At 46.3% G+C, this 19,067-nt stretch overlaps 1 protein-coding gene across 1 annotated transcript in view; it reads right to left on the minus strand.

Annotated features, from left to right (window-relative positions):
* The window catches only part of LOC140395321 (unconventional myosin-XVB-like), a 344,508-nt gene that overhangs the window by 121,833 nt on the left and 203,608 nt on the right, over positions 1-19,067 (minus strand). The window contains exons 11-16 of the mRNA XM_072482943.1: positions 14,630-14,784; positions 10,515-10,578; positions 8,926-8,998; positions 8,324-8,400; positions 6,517-6,593; positions 2,625-2,755 (exon numbers count right to left, since the gene is read on the minus strand). Coding sequence (XP_072339044.1) covers positions 2,625-2,755; positions 6,517-6,593; positions 8,324-8,400; positions 8,926-8,998; positions 10,515-10,578; positions 14,630-14,784 — 577 coding nt within the window. The remainder of the gene's footprint in view (positions 1-2,624; positions 2,756-6,516; positions 6,594-8,323; positions 8,401-8,925; positions 8,999-10,514; positions 10,579-14,629; positions 14,785-19,067) is intronic.

Below are 19,067 nucleotides of genomic sequence, written 5' to 3' on the forward strand. Positions count from 1 at the left end.
GAGACGCATCTACCTTAATGCCTTTTAACACACCCAATACCGACTCCTTTTTGATGTCAATGTGACCCAGACTAGCCACACATCCTACCCAAGAATCAACTTCCACAAAGTCCTTTTCTTTGGTGAACACTGATGCAAATTACTCATTTAGTACGTCGCCCATTTCCTCTTCCACCACTGTCCTCAAGTGGTCCAATCCTTTCCCTGGCCACCCTCTTGCTTTTTACATTTGAATTAACAGCTTGGCTTCCAGTCTGTCAGCGAGCCAATCAATACAACAGCAGCAGTAGTTGCATCCACTGAGGAGGACTGATGGAGATTGGATATGAGAGAGGCTTGACAGGGATGGGGGGGGGGGGGGGGGGGGGGGGGGGGGGCGCTATTTTCAGAGAGGCAGGAGAGCTTGATTGGGTGCAGGGTTTAATCCAAAAAAGGAGGGATGAGATGGTGGGTGTGATCAGAAGAGGGTTGGGGAGGTGGTGGAGGGCGGAAGGGTTGGGCTGATGTTCCCAGTTAGAAGTTTGTGGCCTGAAGGAGCAAGGTTGGTGGCTTTGTGCTAGGAACTGGGGTTGGTGGAGGTCTGGAGACCTTGTATGGGAAAAGTGAAATTGGAGGCCTTGTGGTGGGATCAGGGGCTTTGGAGGGAGGAGACTATCAGCATGGCATGAGGGCTGATCGTGGAAACTTCTCAGACTGGGAGCTGAATCAGATGAATCAGATGATTCACTTACCCTCTGAATCCACCAAGTCCTCACCTTGATGAAACTGCCACATTTCCTCACAGTTGGGAAATCCAGCTGAATAGAATTAAAATTCAAGGCCTGAAAGCCAATAAGGCATCATTATCATGTTTAAAGTTCCAATCCTCCTCCTTGGAATGGGTTGGTCGCCCAGCAACATCTGGTCTCAGTTAAAGCTGGAAACGGGTAGGTTGGAGGTAGATTTGGAACGCGAAACAGATTTTGAAACTTTATTCCCATCCTCAAACAAGACTCAAAACCTTTTTAAAAAAAATTTAGATTACCCAATTATTTTTTCCAATTAAAGGGCAATTTAGTGTGGCCAATTCACCTACCTGCACATCTTTAGGGGGTTGTGAGGGCGAAACCCACGCAGGCATGGGGAGAATGTGAAAACTCCACATTGACGGTGACACAGAGCCGGGATTCGAACCTGGGTCCTCAGCGCCGTGAGGTTGCAGTGCCACCCGCCGCCCCTTTAAAACCTTTTTAAAAATTAAATTTCAGCTTGTTGTTTACACTTGTGGTAAGGCAGACCACAACTGTCAGCCATAAATATCTTTAATCGTTAGAAAGAGACATATTGTCAAAACTTTTGTTTTGCACTCATCAGGACAGATGCAAGAATCTCAAATTTCAAAGGGTACAATAGTTTATACTGCATGGGAAAAGGATGCCAATCGGTTGGCAAATTAACTTTTGGCCGCGTTTTGTTTAATTCTAAAATGGCACAATGCCTGAGTATGTACCCTTTGTCCCCAGAGGACAGGTCCCCGTGTATGAATAAATGTAGATTCCTGCAAGAATAAGTGAGTCACATTGTGAACCCAATTGATTATCTTAAATTGTTGTTAATATACCTTTTAGCACATTCCATATTGTTCAGCAAGTGCTGATTAATCATAGATTCACATCTAACATTAAGCACTATGTTCTGAGTTTTGCAAACATGAACTGGTTGAGTAAAGTCAATACTCTGCCTATTGTGAACAGCTGGAGGGATGTGTTGTTTGATACAATCTTCCAGCTGTTGGTACATATGGTCTATTATGGTCTAGATACCTGGCACTGAAATTGATACATGATATGATTGATTTGTGTCGTATTCATTTTGGGTTGATGGGAGAATCCTCTCAATGGAAGATACCATTGGCATTGAAAAAACTAGCAGTAAAAAACTAGTTGGATTATCTATTTGCTCGAAGCTACATATATTCGTATGCAGGGACCTATCCTCTGCCAGCAGGAATTGTGTTTCTTTTGAATTAAGCAAAAGGGGGAAATTGTTCCCTGGTGCATTCTCCATGGCAATGCCACAACCAATTAGATTTGACTTGCCAACCATCAGCAACCTTTTCTTCTGCAGTATAAATTGTTGCTCCCTTTGGAATTTGCTATTCCTGCATCGGTCCTGATTAGTGCACAGAAAAATTCTTTGACAACATGCTTCCTTTTTCAGCAATACTCAAGTTCTGTACTCCAAAGCAGCTATTTAAGAGTTGCTATTAAGTGTAATAGGGCACTGAGGAGGAACCTCTTTACCTTACAGAGTGGATAGAATATGAAGCTCAGAACCTCAGAGTAGTTTAGGCAATTAGGATGCACTTAAGGGGAAGTTAGATAAGTGTATGAGAGAGAAATATAAATAATATTCTGATGCGTTAGGTGAACTAGGTTTGGAGGAGAATTGTGTGGAGTTTAAACACACAAGCATCAACTCATTCATCAACTGGGTTGATTTTGACTCGATGGGCCAAATGGTCTCCTGCTGCACCGTATGTTCTATGTACTGGAAATTCCATGTTAGTTGTGTGTAACAACCCATTTGCCATGCATTTTAAACTAAGGAATGCTGAACCTCACCTCCCTCCCAACATACTGTACCTTGGAAGTCGTGTTTAGCATTAAAGCCGACGTCTGCTAGGTACCTCTGGACAAAGGGTCTCAGGTTGCTTGTGCATGGATAGTAGCCCAGGAAGAGGTAGAGGGTCCGCCAGCCTCGTATGCAACTTTCTCTGTACAAATCCACAAAATACACAAATAGTGTCAGGTATTCTATTTTCCAATATTCTCTCCTCATTTCTGGAAGACACTGACCATTGGTCACAGGCACTGGCTAGCTTTTTCATTTACTATTCCATTCACAGGATGTGGGTCACCAGCAAGACCAACATTTATTGTCCATCCCTAATTGCCCATGCGAAGCTCATGGTGGTGAGCCATATTAGTCCCTCACTGAACCAATTCACGGGGCAGTTAAGAATCAACCACACTGATGTGCGCTCTGGTATCCTGCTCAACTGTTAGCAGTGAATGCTAATGAGCTATTTAGACTATCACACCAACGGCTTGATCGTACCTACATCCAATATGCACATGTATACACAATAACTGGAATTTAATGAAGGTGACGGAAGTCTTGCCCGGCAGCTGGAGAACTGCGGAAAAGCCCCTAATCTCCACACTCTGGAGCCTGTTTGGGAGCACGGAGGGAGAGTTCGGGGTGTCCGGTTCGCCCGGCAGCGCGTCTTTCGGGACTTGGGGGGGGGGGGGGGGGGGCGTGCAGACGCGGGTGGGGGGGGGGGTGGGCGTGCGGACTCCGTGCAGACAGTGACCCAAGCCACTTCCCCGCTGGGTCGCTGTCTGTGCGGAGTCTGCGCGTTCCCAGTGTCTGCGTGGGTTTCCTCCGGGTGCTCCAGTTTCCTCCCGCGGGTCCCAGGGGACGTGCTGTTGGGTGGGTTGGACATTCTGGATTCTCCCTCCGTGTACCCACCGGAACAGGTGCCGGAATGTGGATTGGCCAGGCTAAATTGCCCCTTAGTGTCCAAAAAGGTTAGGAGGAGTTATTGGGTTACGGGGACAGGGTGGAAGTGAGGGCTTAAGTGGGTCGGTGCAGACTCGATGGGCCGAATGGCCTCCTTCTGCACTGTATGTTCTATGTTCCTTTTATGGAGGCCTGACAAGTTAAGTGCCAATCAGGTGCTTGACTGAGCAGCATTGGACCTTCAACAAGATCAAGAAATTAGGGGGTGAAAATCCTGTGCCCAGAGAGCTGCCAGGCAACCAGTGTTGCTCCCTCACCAAAGATTGCAAGCACCCCTAATAGGATTTGCCTTTTAGGCTTCCAGGATGGTGAGTCCCCCGTCTGCCAATAGTTAAATACCAGCAATGGCAGAATGAGGGTCCTAAGTGGGCACCCCCACCACTAAACCTTCTACCCATCCCCCTATCATTAAACCTGCCACCAGCCCCCCCAACCCCCACCATTAGACCTGCCACAGCCCCCCACCCCCGACATGAAACCTGCCACTAATCCCCCACCCCTGCCATTAAACCTGCCTTGGTGGAGAGCATTACATTCCATTCAAAATAGCAGGTATTGTTAGTCTGGCTAAATTCTTTTCTCCTTCATTAATCGAGGTGAGCACACCAGGGATTGAATTTAGGGCCTGCTTAGACTCAACATAGTGAGCAATGTACAGGCCACTTGAACAAATGAGCAGATAATTAGCATAACCATATATTTACAGTCTACCTTCCCAGGAGGAGGTGAGAGTGGTGAGCTGATCCATATACTTTATGGATCCTGATCAACACCATTTGTTTTATTTTAAGTATTTGTGGCTGGATTCTCTGTTTCAGAGACTACTGATGCCAGGACTGAATCAGTGGTGATCTACGACTCTGAAAGTGACACCGGTCCCGAAGCAATGCACGATCCGCTAATGGGCTAGCACCGGCACCACACGCAACTAGTGCAATTTCTTTCTTTCTTTTTTAAAAAAAATGTTTTTATTGGGTTTTTACTATTTCATGACTCATAAATTATATGTTACAACACCACGCAAAAAAGGAAAATAGAAAAGAAAACAGAAATCAGCACATATAGTTACAGGCAATTGTTTTGCCTCCTGCTGTGGCTGTGATGCCCCTTTAGTCAGCATACATCTGTTACAATCCCCAGTATGGCCAGAGCACATATTTACAAGTGTCTATTCATAGTTTGGTTTGGGCTTCAGCTTGCCCGCTGACCAGTCCCTTGTCCCTCTTGTTTTCTTTGCATGCCTTTGTCCCCTCCCCACTGTTTCCCCCTTCCCCCCTCTTTTCTTTTCCTCTTTGTCCCAAGGTTCATTTGTGTCTACCTACCCCCCCCCCCCCCGCCCTGTCCCAAGGCTCGTTTGTGTTTGCCCTCCACCCCCCCCACCACTCTCTGCGGCCCCCCCTATGGCACCAACCTGTCGGAACTACTATGGGAGTCCCTTTGGGGTGCTGTGTGATGCCCCACTGGCAGGCTGGCACCCAGTTGTGGGTGACGGGACCCATGTGTTGCTCTGTGCAACCATGGGCCATGGTGGGTGGTCAGTGGGGTGCGCAGCAAGATGGCTGCCTTGCAGGCCTCAGCAATGATGGATGATGCCTGGACGCCCTGGTCCCGGGGGGACACCCCAACCCTACAGCCCATTCCTTGGTTATCCCCCTGCTGCTCCCGCTGGCACTGACGAATGACCCCCCACATCCCCGCCAGTGGCAGCCCGCAGTTTTGGGAACATGTCCCACCTCCCCTCTCTCCCTCAGCAGCCACGGCGCCTGTTCCCAATTTGAAATGCCACAAGTGAACCTTGCTGTCAATAATTCCTCCTGGTGGAAGCGTAGCATTGCGGGAGACCCGGTGTATAATGGGGCGGGCCTGTTAATGGTATGCCAATGACATTGGAGCATGGCATTCTGTGTGGCGCCCGGCCTCAAATTTTCAGCTGGCGCACTATTCTCCGCCTGATCAAGCTTCATGATTCTGGCGTCTCTGGACGGAGATTCCCGCCATTTTATTTTTTGGCAATTGCAGAACTCAAAATGAGGAATGACATTCATTTCTAGTGTTCAAAGAATTTCTCCCACTTTTGATATCAAGTATGTACAGTGAAAACACAGGTTAGGTCAAGCCATGACCTTGCACAGGGTTAAAACAAATACCCTACTGGAAAACCGCCAACAATTCCAAACAAACCCTATTGGCCTTTGGTAATAATCTAGTGCCAATCTGTGTGCAGTTTTGGCAGGTGTTCTGTAGATTCCTGCCTGTGATGGATTGAGGCAGACCACTTACACTGAACCCTTACAGCCAACACAGAGGAGTATTTCACCCCATTAATCTGACCGCACTGATAAACCAGCTCCCAGAACTACAGGGTTAGGGTTTGCTCCAATGCATAATACAAAACAATTGAGACAATGGACAAGAGCGTACAAGTCCATAAAAATTAAAGATCAGAATTGAGTCAAATTAGTTCATTATAGCAACATCAGAAACAGGAGGAGGCCCTTCAGCCTGTCTCATCATTCAATGAGGTGATGGCTGATTTGTGACCTAACTCCAGGGTCACACTGCCTTATCAGATACATACTCCCACGGAGTCACACTTGGCATTTTTAAAATAATGCTTCTGCTCTTATTTAGTGAAAAGTTTGCTTTACTCTTCTGTGCATCATTCCCTGACTGGACAGACCAACTCCAGGCCTTTTCCAGCGGCGTTCTTGAATTAGTGATTAGGAGATGTGGAATAGTTCCTCAGATTAAGGGTTATCACTTCACTGTAGATCCTCTGTCACGTTGCTGAAGTGCCTCTCAGTGCCAGTAACAATGAAAGATAGTGCAAAACCAATATGTAATACGGGTATCTCAGGTGCTGGGCTACTGAGCAGCTCTGATGCAAGGACACAGTATTTATGCAGTAATTTTCCACTGTGCTATGATCATGTGAAGGTGCCGAACACTTACTTCCTGTGATTATCTGTTATTTGCTTGATGATCTGACAGCAGATCTCATCATGTAGCATCTCCTTCTCCTTACACAGCTGTATGAAAGCATAAATCTGCTTTTAGCAAGAGATATTGGAACATTTCAAGGTGCAAAAGACTCTAGTAACTTGGACCAACATTTAATGTTTCTTCTGTGTTCCTCCTCTCCTGAAAGTTACAGCTCTTGCAATGAAACGTGACACAGGTGTTAGCAGGGTGCCATCATAACCCAAGGGGTTAGGGCTATACAATGGCACATAGTTTTTTTTTCCAGAAGGGCGGCACGGTAGTATAGTGGTGAACACTGTTACTTCACAGCTCCAGGGTCCCAGGTTCAATTCCCGGCTTGGGTCACTGTCTGTGCAGAGTCTGCATGTTCTCCCAGTGTCTGCGTGGGTTTCCTCCGGGTGCTCCGGTTTCCTCCCACAGTCCAAAGATGTGCAGGTTAGGTGGATTGGCCATGATAAATTACCCTTAGTATCCAGAATGGTTAGGTCGGGTTACTGGGTTATGGGGATAGGGTGGAGGTGTGGGCTTAGGTAGGGTGCTCTTTCCAAGGGCCGGTGCAGACTCAATAGGCCGAAAGGCCTCGTTCTGCACTGTAAGGTCTATGATACTCACCAATCAGTTTCCACAGACATTTTTCCCAAGCTCACATGACCAGTATGAAGTGTGAGTTTTGACCAACTCTGAGGGAAGACAATTAGGGAAGCCGGCAGAGAGCAGCAGTTAGGGTGCTGATGAAAACTGCCCAAGCTGGAAGTTGGGGCTGGGATGGGGGTTTGGAGAGGGTCATACTCATTACTTTCTATTTCGCAATACACAGACACTCGCATCTCTTCCCAAATCATCTCCCCAAACAGACATACTCACAATCCCCCTCTCCCCAACCTCCATTGCTCCCACTCACTCAGAAGCTTCTCTCCCCTGGACTCAGCCCATGATTACCACCACTGTTTCCAGACCTTACTTCAGATACCCTCATCCCCAACTCTCAGGCCTTAGTGCAGCTGGCCAGGAACCACCCCACCACTGACAAACATCGCTAGAACCACCAATTACCATGAGACCCCACCAGATCCCTGGCAATCAACCCCCTTTGCCTGACCCTCTCAGGACACCCCAACCATCTACCTATTGGTGCTGGACAACTCAGAAAAGAGTGCTGGCCAATGTTTCTGCTCCCGCTGTGTCTGTGCACATGCTTCATGCTAACTGTGGACTACACATGCACAGCAGCACAATGTACAGGCACAGACACCAAAGATGCTCGGTCTGTGGTTAGAGGAGACCTTGAGCAATGTCCTCAGTCACGATTGAAGACAATATCCTCTAAGACCTTTCCTGTCACTGAGCCCAAGGCAATTCTCTCACTCATAACAGAGTCTTAAATTGAGTTCAGCTAACAAGGCAAATGTTGGGAATTGAACCTGGGACCAGGCATGGAGTGTCAGACCACAGAAATGCATACATTGCATGCTACCAGTGATCTGCTTAAACATTGATTTGACATTACCTTTAAGCTTAAGGTTGTCAAAAATACTGCTGCTCAAATCTTCCTTTCCCCCATCACTCCTGTGCTTGCTGACCTTGCCTCCATGTTAAACAATGTCCCAAGTTTGAAATTTTCATCCTGGTTTTCAAATCCCTCCAAGGCCTCGTTCCTTCCTACCTCCACCAGTCCCACAGCCCTTTGAGATCTGCACTCCTCCAATCCTGGTCACTTGAGCAGTCTCAAACAGAAGAAGTTCTTAAAAAAGGTATTTTCTAGAACAGTCTGACTCACCCACAGGATGCTCTGTAAACAATCTATGTCAGATTGTTGCTTCTGAGGGGGCTGGTCTCCCATGAACTTCATCAGAACTGCAGAGAAACATTAATTAAAGAGAGAAACAAACTGTATCTATACATGGCTTATAACATTGTAGAAATCTCCCAAAGCAAGCCACAGAATTAACTACATCTCTTATCTTGTTTGCATTGTGAAAGTCACAGAGAACCCAATGTCTACTGAATAAAAATAGCAAAATAATGGACTCAACCATTTGATAATTCTGAGGTCATTAGCTCCCAATTAACCCATCAGCCTCAAATGACCTTTTGTCATTAACCCTTAAACCACCAAATCTTATCACTATGCGTCTGAGAAACCCTCATTGTTATTAACCTCAAACTTGTCAACTCAAATCCTCAAAGCTAGTTTTCATTAAGACCATTAACAGCTGTTATCACTAAATGCAAATCCAGTTGTCATTGTCCCCAAACTTGTTGCTGCTAACCCCAAATAAGGCTGAGAATAATCCAACCACCCCCCGGTCGACATCACTAAACCCCTTAAAATGGCACAAATCAACTTTAAATATTCCACAGTACCCCTGTGAAACTCACCCATGAAATTCTTTGCAGCAAGCTCATTCAGCTGTTTGTCAACAATATCAATCAGTGACTCCTGGATGGGAACCTGGAACCAAAATTAGACACAGGCTCTGAAGCGGATTTCCTAGGCTCTCTGCATTAATTCAGTTTCATTTATTTATTCTTAAAATGCATTTTTGACCAACGTGGAATACATAACATTGATTTATTTCTCTTTTACCTGCTTAAATGTGTAACTAATTTAAGTCTTTCAAAAATCTTTAGCAGTTTCCTACTCTTCACCGAACTTCCTATCCAAAGATGTTCCCTGTTTCCTGTGGCCTTTAGAAGAATCTTTTTTCCTGCTTGCAGCACAGTTTTAAATGCGTTCTTTACATTTCCATTAATGAATTGGCTAATGGCAGAAATGTTCACTGTTTTATTACATTTTTTCCATTTTTAACTTTGGCTTTAACTTAAGCTTTCCGAAAGTCCAAATGGACAACATCATAGTCAGCACAACTATCGACAATAACATCTGCCAAAAAAGTAGAGAGCTCTGTCTGGCAGGATCTTCCCTTTCTTTGTCTATGATGCTGTTGCTTAAGTCTGCCCCTTCAAATAGTTTCTTTTTTTCAACCCATGATAATCATTAGGCCAATAAAGCTATAATAATAATAATCTTTATTTTTACAAGTAGGCTTACATTAACACTGAAACAAAGTTACGATGAAAAGCCCCTAGTCGCCACATTCCGGCACCTGTTTGGGTACACGGAGGGAGAATTCAGAATGTCCAAATTATCTAACAGCACGTCTTTTGGGACCTGTGGGAGGAAAGCAGAGCACCCGGAGGAAACCCACACAGACACGGGAAGAACGTGCAGACTCCACACAGACAGTGACCCAAGCTGGGAATTGAACCCGGAACCCTGGAGCTGTGAAGCAACAGTGCCAACCACCGGATCAGATTAGAATCCCATTCAAAACATAAGTACCAAGTCAATAAGTGAACGTGTCAATGGGTGAGGAAAAGAAGCCGGCAATTTCCAAGGAGGGCAGCAAGAAAGGCCAGAAGATGCTGATAACAAAGGGCAGCTAAAAGAGCTGGCAAAGAATGTTTCTCCATCTACAAAGTGATGAAGCAGGTTCACCCCGACATGGGCATCTCCTCCAAGGCCACATCATGAACTCCTTCCTGAACTATATTTTGGAGTTCATCGCAGGTGAGGCTTCCCGCCTGACCTATTACAAGCACGGAACCATCAGCTCCCAGAAAATGCAGATTGCTGTGTGGCTGCTGCTGCCCGGGCAACTGGCCAAGCACGTTGTGTCAGAAGGGACAAAGGTGGTGACCAAGTACACCAGCGCCAAGTAAAACTCCACAATGTACTGAAAACCTGATTAGTTCCTTTAGGCCAATGCTTTGCAAATCTTCTTGTTGTTTTCTCTCAGAACCGTATGGCATTGGTGCAGGGCCATTGTCAGTCCGAATGAGTTATCTATCTTTCAAATGACTAACATGCCTTTACCATTAATAAATATACAGGCATTAATTCCTGTTTTCCAATTGCCATGCAGGCTTTTCACTTTCCTCAGCTCCCGTTTGCAACATTCTCTTACCTTGGTGTGCTGGACCAGGTGGTTCGAATTTTTTCCTTCTGCGTTCATACCCTTCCAGCCAAGCCTAGAATCAGAGTGAGAAACAGAAAAACTGGTCTCACTAACTCACATTCACAACTGTTCAGATTTACTGAACCACAGCAACAGATCCAAACTCTTTGGTTGTCAGAGTCACACCGTAGGGGTCTGAAATGCCAATCTCAGTTCTGTTTTTGTATTGATCCCACAGTAGGTAGTGAGATTGAAAAAGGAACACAAAGCTCAGAAGGGCAAATTTCAGTGGTTAGTGCTGAGCTCAAAACCAGCTTAGAGAATAGTCTTGCATGTGGCTTTGGGATTCAGAATACATGCAGTCTCATCTATGGCTAGCTAATAAAGCTAAAGGCAGTATTAAACTCAAATACAAAGCATGGTCGAGATGGCGTTGGGGAGAGTTATAGAACAAAGAGATCTAGGAGTACAGGTTCATAGCTCCTTGAAGGTGGAGTCGCAGGTGGACAGGGTGGTGAAGAAGGCATTCGGCATGCTTGGTTTCATTGGTCAGAACATTGAATACAGGAGTTGGGACGTCTTGTTGAAGTTGTACAAGACATTGGTACGGCCACACTTGGAATACTGTGTGCAGTTCTGGTCACCCTATTATAGGAAGGATATTATTAAACTGGAAAGAGTGCAGAAAAGATTTACTAGGATGTTGCCGGGACTTGATGGTTTGAGTTCTAAGGAGAGGCTGGATAGACTGGGACTTTTTTCCTTGGAGCGTAGGAGGCTTAGGGGTGATCTTATAGAGGTCTATAAAATAATGAGGGGCATAGATCAGGTAGATAGTCAACATCTTTTCCCAAAGGTAGGGGAGTCTAAAACTAGAGGGCATAGGTTTAAAGTGAGAGGGGAGAGATTCAGAAGGGCCCAGAGGGGCAATTTCTTCACTCAGAGGGTAGTGAGTGTCTGGAATGGGCTGCCAGAGGTAGTAGTAGAGGCGGGTACAATTGTGTCTTTTAAAAAACATTTAGATAGTTACATGGGTAAGATGGGTATAGAGGGTTATGGGCCAAGTGCGGACAACTGGGACTAGCTTAATGGTAAAAACTGGGTGGCATGGACTGGTTGGGCCGAAGGGCCTGTTTCCATGCTGTAAACTTCTATGATTCTATGATTCTCTGTTGCCCGACGCCGATATCATATTCGGCGATCGGGCGGAGAATTCCTTCCGACAGCCAAATTGGGGGCGGTGGTGGTTTGATGGCGGTTTTTGAGTCTCCACCCCCTCTGAAATGGCGTCACGCGCCGAACGCTGTTGGAACGGAGTTGGTGAATCACCAGAAGGCCCTCCCCCGATGGGCCGAGTTTCTGACCGCACGGTTGACGTGTGGTCTGAGCGGTTGAGAACCCGGCGTGGCGGCTTCAGACTGTGTCCAGTGCCACCACACTCAGCCGGGATCCGTGCCGCTGGCCCGGGGGGGGGGGGGGGGGGGGGGGTGTTGCCTCGAGGGCTGAAGGGACTGGTGGGGGTGGCCAGGGGGTGGCCTGTGGGGTCGCATTTGGTGGGTCGGGTCCGCGCACGGCCGGTGCCATGTTGTACGGCGTGACCACTGAATTACCAAAGGGCCGTACTATGCCCAGTAACAGGCAGTGATTGGATCCTGCCTTACTGGGACGATTTTCAGAGAACCTGGGGATACAGTTTGAGGCCTGGACTCTCAGAGGAAAGGACCTGCTCTCTCTTCTCTCTCTCTTCAGAAAAGCTGCTGCATTTCTGAAACCTGAATGAACCTACAGCAAAAACCATTACAGACTGGAAACAAAATTCTTGAACTGAAAGCCTAGATTGAAGAACAGTGTTTTAGAAATACCATCTGAAACAAAGATTCTGATCTTTCATTACTTTCATCATTATTTTTACACCCTCTTCTCCCCTCTGTGTTTGTCTGTCTTGTGTGTGTACGTAGAGGGTGGGACATGTTTAAGTGGGGTGTGGGGGGGGGGGGGGGGAGATTAGGAATTGGATAATAATTTTCTGCATACTTAATTTTAGTTATTGTTTATTAATAAACTTAATTGTGTTTAAATTTACAAACCTGGTGACTAGTTATTGAGCAGCTAAGGGCCAAAGACTTTGGGTGTTTTTCTAAGAAATATTTGTTAATTTCAATTGCGCTGCGAGTCTGGGTCAAGTGGGGCTGGAATTGACCGTGCACTAGCCTAGGGAGTTGTAACAATGGATAAAAAGGAACTGTTGGATGTACTGTTCTTAGATTTCCAGAAGTCATTTGCTAAGCTGCCACATCAAAGATATTGTGAAAAAAAAGCTCATGGTGTAAGGGGTAACATATTGACTTGAATTGAAGATTGGCTAGCTAACAGGCTCTTTGGTAGGATGTGACAAGTGGTGTGCCACAGGAAGTAGTGCTGGGACCTCACTGTTTACAACTTCGATAAATGATTTGGATGAAGGGACTGAAGGTATGGTTGCTAAATTTGCTGATGTCACAAAGATAGGCAGGACAGTAAATTGTGACGATGACGTAAGGAGGCACAAAGGGACATAGATAGGTTCAGTGAGTGGGTAAAGATCTGGCAAATGGAGCATAATGTGGGAAAATGTGAAATTGTCCATCTTTGAATCTTTTTAATGCAGAGCTGGACAGATTCTTGAGTAACAGGGAGGTGAAACGTTATTGCCAGGCCGGGAGGAGGGGGGGGGGGGGGGGGGGGGGGGGTTGGCAGCAATGTGGGGTTGTGGTTACAGACGCACCAGTCGGATCTTTTTGAATGGCGGACCAGGCTCGAGGGGCCGAGCGGCCTCCTGCTCCTAATTCATATGTTCATATTGAAAGTAATATATACATCAGCTATAAACACATGTTGGGTGGTGGTTTGAGCATCCTGGGAGGGTAGGGATACAGGGGATGGGGATGGATGGAGTCCATCATCCAGACTTGTCGAATAATAAAGCCATCGCAATGCTGTGACAGAACTATTTACTGCGATCTGCTACCAACAGTTTTTTGCAGGGTTTGATGAAATCATACAATAAGCTCCAGAGGAGCATTTCTCAGCGATCTTTGCACTGTGGCTAATGAAGTGTTAGGATTAGTGTAATGTTAGACTGATGTTAGAGCCAAGACAGAAAAGAACATGGCTTCAACACACTGGAGAACAGAAAACAGACTTCTTCTAACATCCCATTGCCTGAGATCAGTTAACGGCTGAGACTTAGTGCATGTATCCAAGAGCACGGGAAGAGACAGCTGCTTCTAATGTTGGTCCTCGTATCTAAACAAATATCAGGAAAAGCCCCAGAACAGGAAGAATCCTCCACCAAAGTTTACACAAAGGTGTCAATACCAAGGAAGTAGGAAGATGCTGTCAGCGAGCGCTAGCACCAGCGATTTCCCCTGTGAATGCCTGAAAAGAACACTGACGTTGAAGGCCATGGGGGTTTTCCCTACTACTGCACAAATAAATAATACTGAAAAATATGAAATAATATCAATATCAAATGTTACACATATTACTGATCAAGTGATATTGACCAATGATAATTGCTCTAATTAGTTGGAGTCTCCTCAGGTGCTTTGTGAGGCTCAGGTAAACCTGGTAAACCTATTGACTGCACTCCACATCTTCTGATTTCTTGGTACTCCTCTCTTGTGCCAAAGACATCTGTTTATGTGGCATTGTATGGTGAATCTATTCAATGTACCTATCCATCTGTACTTGTAACTTAGTGCTCTGCAAACTTCCTCTGTTATTGTCTATTACATACACAATACAAATGGGAATATTTAAGAAACATTGAACAAGACATTATAAAATATAACTTAGCCACAGACTGTGCATTGCTCAGCATACCATTTTACACAAGGAAGAAATTTTCGGGAACTGTTGGAAAGAAATGAGATCCACATTCACACCCATTATTATTATTATTATATATTCATGACTCAGCTGTAATACTAGAAGAATGTCTGGACTTTTGTCTTTCTCTCTGTCTCTCGGTCTCTGGTGTGTCTGTGGCACATCGCTGCATGTTGATCTCTATTTTAACGTCTTCTAGTTACTGATGTTGAGCAGATTGGGGAATGCACGTACATGCCAGTCATATTACTCACATGGTCAAAGGCTCTCTGAAATACTTCAAGGCAAATTCTGTCATTATATATTGGCCAAATTCAGGTGAAGAATGAATGCTTGATGGAGGGTTGATGGAGAATTCAGCAGGTGCGGTGATGGTTGTCTTTTCTGAAACTTCACTGGATGAAACACTCTTAATACCAAGCAAAGCACATGTTTCATTAGTTTGACAAGAGTCATGTGTAGACACGCTGAATAAATCAATGTGAACAAAATCAGAGCCACAATTCTATATAAAATAAATCCCACTGTCCTGCCTTCTTCCCTTAATATTACAGACTTTGCCTGAGACTGTTCCAAAGGTATTTGGCAGAATTCACCCAATGGTCCACTCTTCATGTATATTGAATGTGGGCAGACCAGCCAACCCAAAATAAATAAAGCTATAAAGAGTGCTGTGAAGATTGAATTTGCTAAAGTGGGCTGGGAAAATCCAGTAAAACGTAGAATGGTAGAGAAACTGTGGCAGACATTGGATATTTCATAACTGTCAACATAAATATATTCAATTAAAAAGAAAGACTCGATGAGATGTATGCCTAACTAAGGAAATTAAGGATGCTGTCAAATTGCAGGAAAATGCTTACAATATTACAAAGATCAGTGGTAGGTCAGAAGAATGGACACATTTTAGAAACTGACAAAAAAAAAGAATGACTAAAAACAACGAGGAAGAAGTTAGGGTCTTGGTGAATGCCAGCTAGAAATATAAAAACAGACAAGAGGGGCGGGATTCTCTGAAAATGGGGCTATGTCCCCACGCCGGCGGGAAAACCGGCGCCAACGACTCCAGCATCAATGGCCTCACAATTCTCACATTTCTAGGGGACTAGGTTGCCGCCAGAGTTGTCCCCATTGCTCCAGCCGGCGGCGAAGGGCCGGCGCGAGTTCGCGCATGCGCAGAACGGCCGAAGTGATCTCGCGCATGCGCGGACCGGCCTGCATATTTCCACATATGAGCAGACTGGCTGGCATATTTCCGCGCATACGCAGCCCGGCCGGTGTATTTCCGCGCTTGCGCGGGGGTTCGCTTCCCCACGCCAGCTCCCGGGCAATATGGCAGAGCCTGGCACGGAGGAAAGAAGTCTCCCCCATGGAACAAGCCCGCCCGCAGATCGATCGCCGGCCAGGGCACAGATCCCCGGGGTCGGATCCCCCCGCGTCCCCCCGAGGACCGCCCCACACACTCACCTGCCAGGTCCTGCCGTGCGTGAGGTGAGTAATTCACGCCGGCGGGACTGGCCAAAACTGGATGGCCGCTCGGCTCATCAGGGCCCGGAGAATCGCCGGGTGGGGGTCGCTGGCATTGGCCTCCGACCGGCGTGGCGGGAATCCCGCCGCCGCCCGAAAAATGGCGCCAGAGGATAGGGCAGCCGGCGTTGGGGCGGCGGGTGGGGAATTTGCGCCTTCCCCTGGGGATTCTCTGACCCGGCAGGGGATCGGAGAATCCTGGCTGAGGGGTTTATACAAGTGAAAAAAGAAAAATAGTAGCTAAAATCAGCTTTGGTCCCTTAGAGGGTGGGAAGCAAGGAAATGGCGGGAGCATTCAACAGGTCTTTTGTATCAGCAAAAGACACAATAAAAGATACAAATGCATTCCAAAATTAATTGAAAATCAAAAGGCAAAAGGGGAACTTAAAATAATTACAAATCACTGGGGAATTGGTACTGGGAAAACTAATGGGATTAAGAGCTGAGAAGTCCCCTGGACCTAATGGCCTGCCCCCTAGGGTCTTAAAAGAAGATAGTAGATAGCAGAAGTAGCAGAGATAGTAGATGCATTAGTTATAATCTTTCAAAAATCCCTGGATTCTGGAAAGGTCCCAGTAGTCAGGAAAACTACAAATTTAACACTGCTATTTAAGAAAGGAGGGAGACAGAAAGCTGGGAACTCTAGGCCAGTTAGCCTCACATCTATCATGGAGAAAAAGCTTGAATCCATTATTAAGGAAGTAACAGCAAAACATGAAATGAAAATCACTTATTGTCAAAAGTAGGCTTCAATGAAGTTACTGTGAAAAGCCCCTAGTCGCCACATTCCGGCACCTGTTCAGGGAGGCTGTTACGGGAATTGAACCGTGCTGGCCTGCCTTGGTCTTCTTTCAAAGCCAGCGATTTAGCCCTGTGCTAAACAGCCCCAGGCTGTTATAAAGCCTTAATACAATTGGGTATAGTCAACATGGTTTTGTGAAAGGAAAATTGTGTTTGACTAATTTATTAGAGTTCTTTGAGGATGAACCGAGCAGGGTGGATAATAGAAAACCAGGATGTAAATGCACAGATTATAGTGAACAGAATTGTGTACCGAAGCGGCACGGTAGTACAGTGGTTAGCACTGTTGCTTAACAGCGCCAGGGTCCCATGTTCAATTCCCAACTTGGGTAACTGTCTGTGCGGAGTCTGCATGTTCTCCCTGTGACTGCGTGGGTTTCCTCCGGGTACTTCGGTTTCCTCCCACAAGTCCCGAAAGATGTGTTGTTAATTTATTTAGACATTCTGGATTCTCCCTCTGTGTACCCGAACAGGCGCCGGAATGTGTCGACTAGGGACTTTTCACAGTAACTTCATTGCAGTATTAATGTCAGCCTACTTGTGACAATAAAGATTATTATTATTAATTGGGGAACTGGAAGCAAAAATTGCTATAGGGGCATAAATGACATGGTAACATTGACATAAACATGGCTCAAGCCAGAACAGGACTGAATAATTAACATCCTGGGTTATAAGGTTTTTAGTAGGAACATTGTGGGTAAAAAGGATAGCAGTCCTGGTCAAAGATAATATAATAGCTCTTGAACAAGATGCAGTTCCTGAATTAATCTCAATATGGTTGGACGTGAGAAATAGGAAGGGAGCGGTGCTCTTGTTTGGTATTTACTATAGACCTCCAAATAGTGGGGAGGAAGTGGAAGAGAGCATTTGTAGGCAGATTATGGAAACTGCAGGGCAACTAGTGTTGTAATAATTGGGGATTTCAATTCCCCGAAGGTAGACTGGGAAACGGGTAGAGTGTGGGGCACGTAAAGGGAGAAATTCCTGCAGTTTGTGCAGGAGAACTTTCTGGAACAGTACATTTCCAGTCCTACCAGGGAGCAAGATGTGCTGGATCTGGTTCTAAGAAATGAGGCAGGGCAGGTGGAGTCCGTCAGAGTGTGGGAGTCCTCCAACAGCGAGTTCCAGGCACCCACTACCCTCTGTGTTTAAAACCTTGCCTCGCACATCTCCTTGAAACTTTGCCCCTCACACCTGAAACCTATGCTCCCTAGTAATTGATTATTCCGCCCTGGGAATGAGCTTCTGACTATTCACTCTGTCTATGCCCCTCATAATTTTGTAGACTTTTATAAGGTTGCCTTTCAACCTCCATCATTCCAGTGAGAACGAACTGAGTTTATTCAACCTCTCCTCATAGCTAATGCCCTCCATACCAGGCAACATCCTGGTAAACCTCATCTGTACCCTCTCCGGCAGATTTCTGGGATGAAGAGGCTGTCTTATGAGGAAATTATAAGCAGCTTAGGCCTGTACTCATTAGTGTTTAGAAGAATGAGAGATGATCGTATTAAAACACATAAGGTTCTGAGGGGACGAGACAGAATGGATGCTGGGAGGATATTTACACTTGTGTGGACATTTAGAACTGGGGCACATACTTTCATAATAAGGGTTCTCCCAATTAAGAAGGAGACAAGGATTATATTCTTTCTCTCAGAGGGGTGTCATACCTTCGAATTTTCTTCCCCAGAGAACTGGAGAGGATGTGTCCTTGAATGTATTCAAGGCTGGGTTAGACAGATTTCTGATTGACAAGTGAGTCCATGGTTTTGTGTGTGCGTGTGTGTGTGTGTGTGGGGGGGGGGGGGGGGGGGGAATAGCAAAGTGGACTTATGTTCACAATCAGATAAGTTATAATCTTACAGACTGGCGGAGCAGGCCAAGAGGCTGGATGGCCCAAGAGCTGGATGGCCAAAGGGCTGGTTGGACCAAGGACTGAATGGCCCAAGGACTGGATGGCGCAAGGACTGGATGGCCAAAGAGCTGGATGGACCAAGGGCTGGATGGACCAAGGGCTGGATGGACCAAGGGATGGATGGACCAAGGGATGGATGGACCAAGGACTGGATGGACCAAGGACTGGATGGCCCAAGGACTGGATGGCCAAAGAGCTGGATGGCCAAAGAGCTGGATGGCCAAAGAGCTGGATGGCCAAAGAGCTGGATGGCCAAAGAGCTGGAGGGCTGGATGGCCAAAGGGCTGGATGGCCAAAGGGCTGGATGGCCAAGTACTGGATGGCCCAAGGACTGGATGGCCAACGGGCTGGATGGCCAACGGGCTGGATGGCCCAAGGACTGGATGGCCAAACTGGATGGCTCAAGGACTGGAAGGACTGGATGGCCCAAGGACTGGATGGCC

The sequence above is a fragment of the Scyliorhinus torazame genome, chromosome 18, assembly GCF_047496885.1.
Source record: "Scyliorhinus torazame isolate Kashiwa2021f chromosome 18, sScyTor2.1, whole genome shotgun sequence".
In the NCBI taxonomy this organism is placed as follows: domain Eukaryota; kingdom Metazoa; phylum Chordata; class Chondrichthyes; order Carcharhiniformes; family Scyliorhinidae; genus Scyliorhinus; species Scyliorhinus torazame.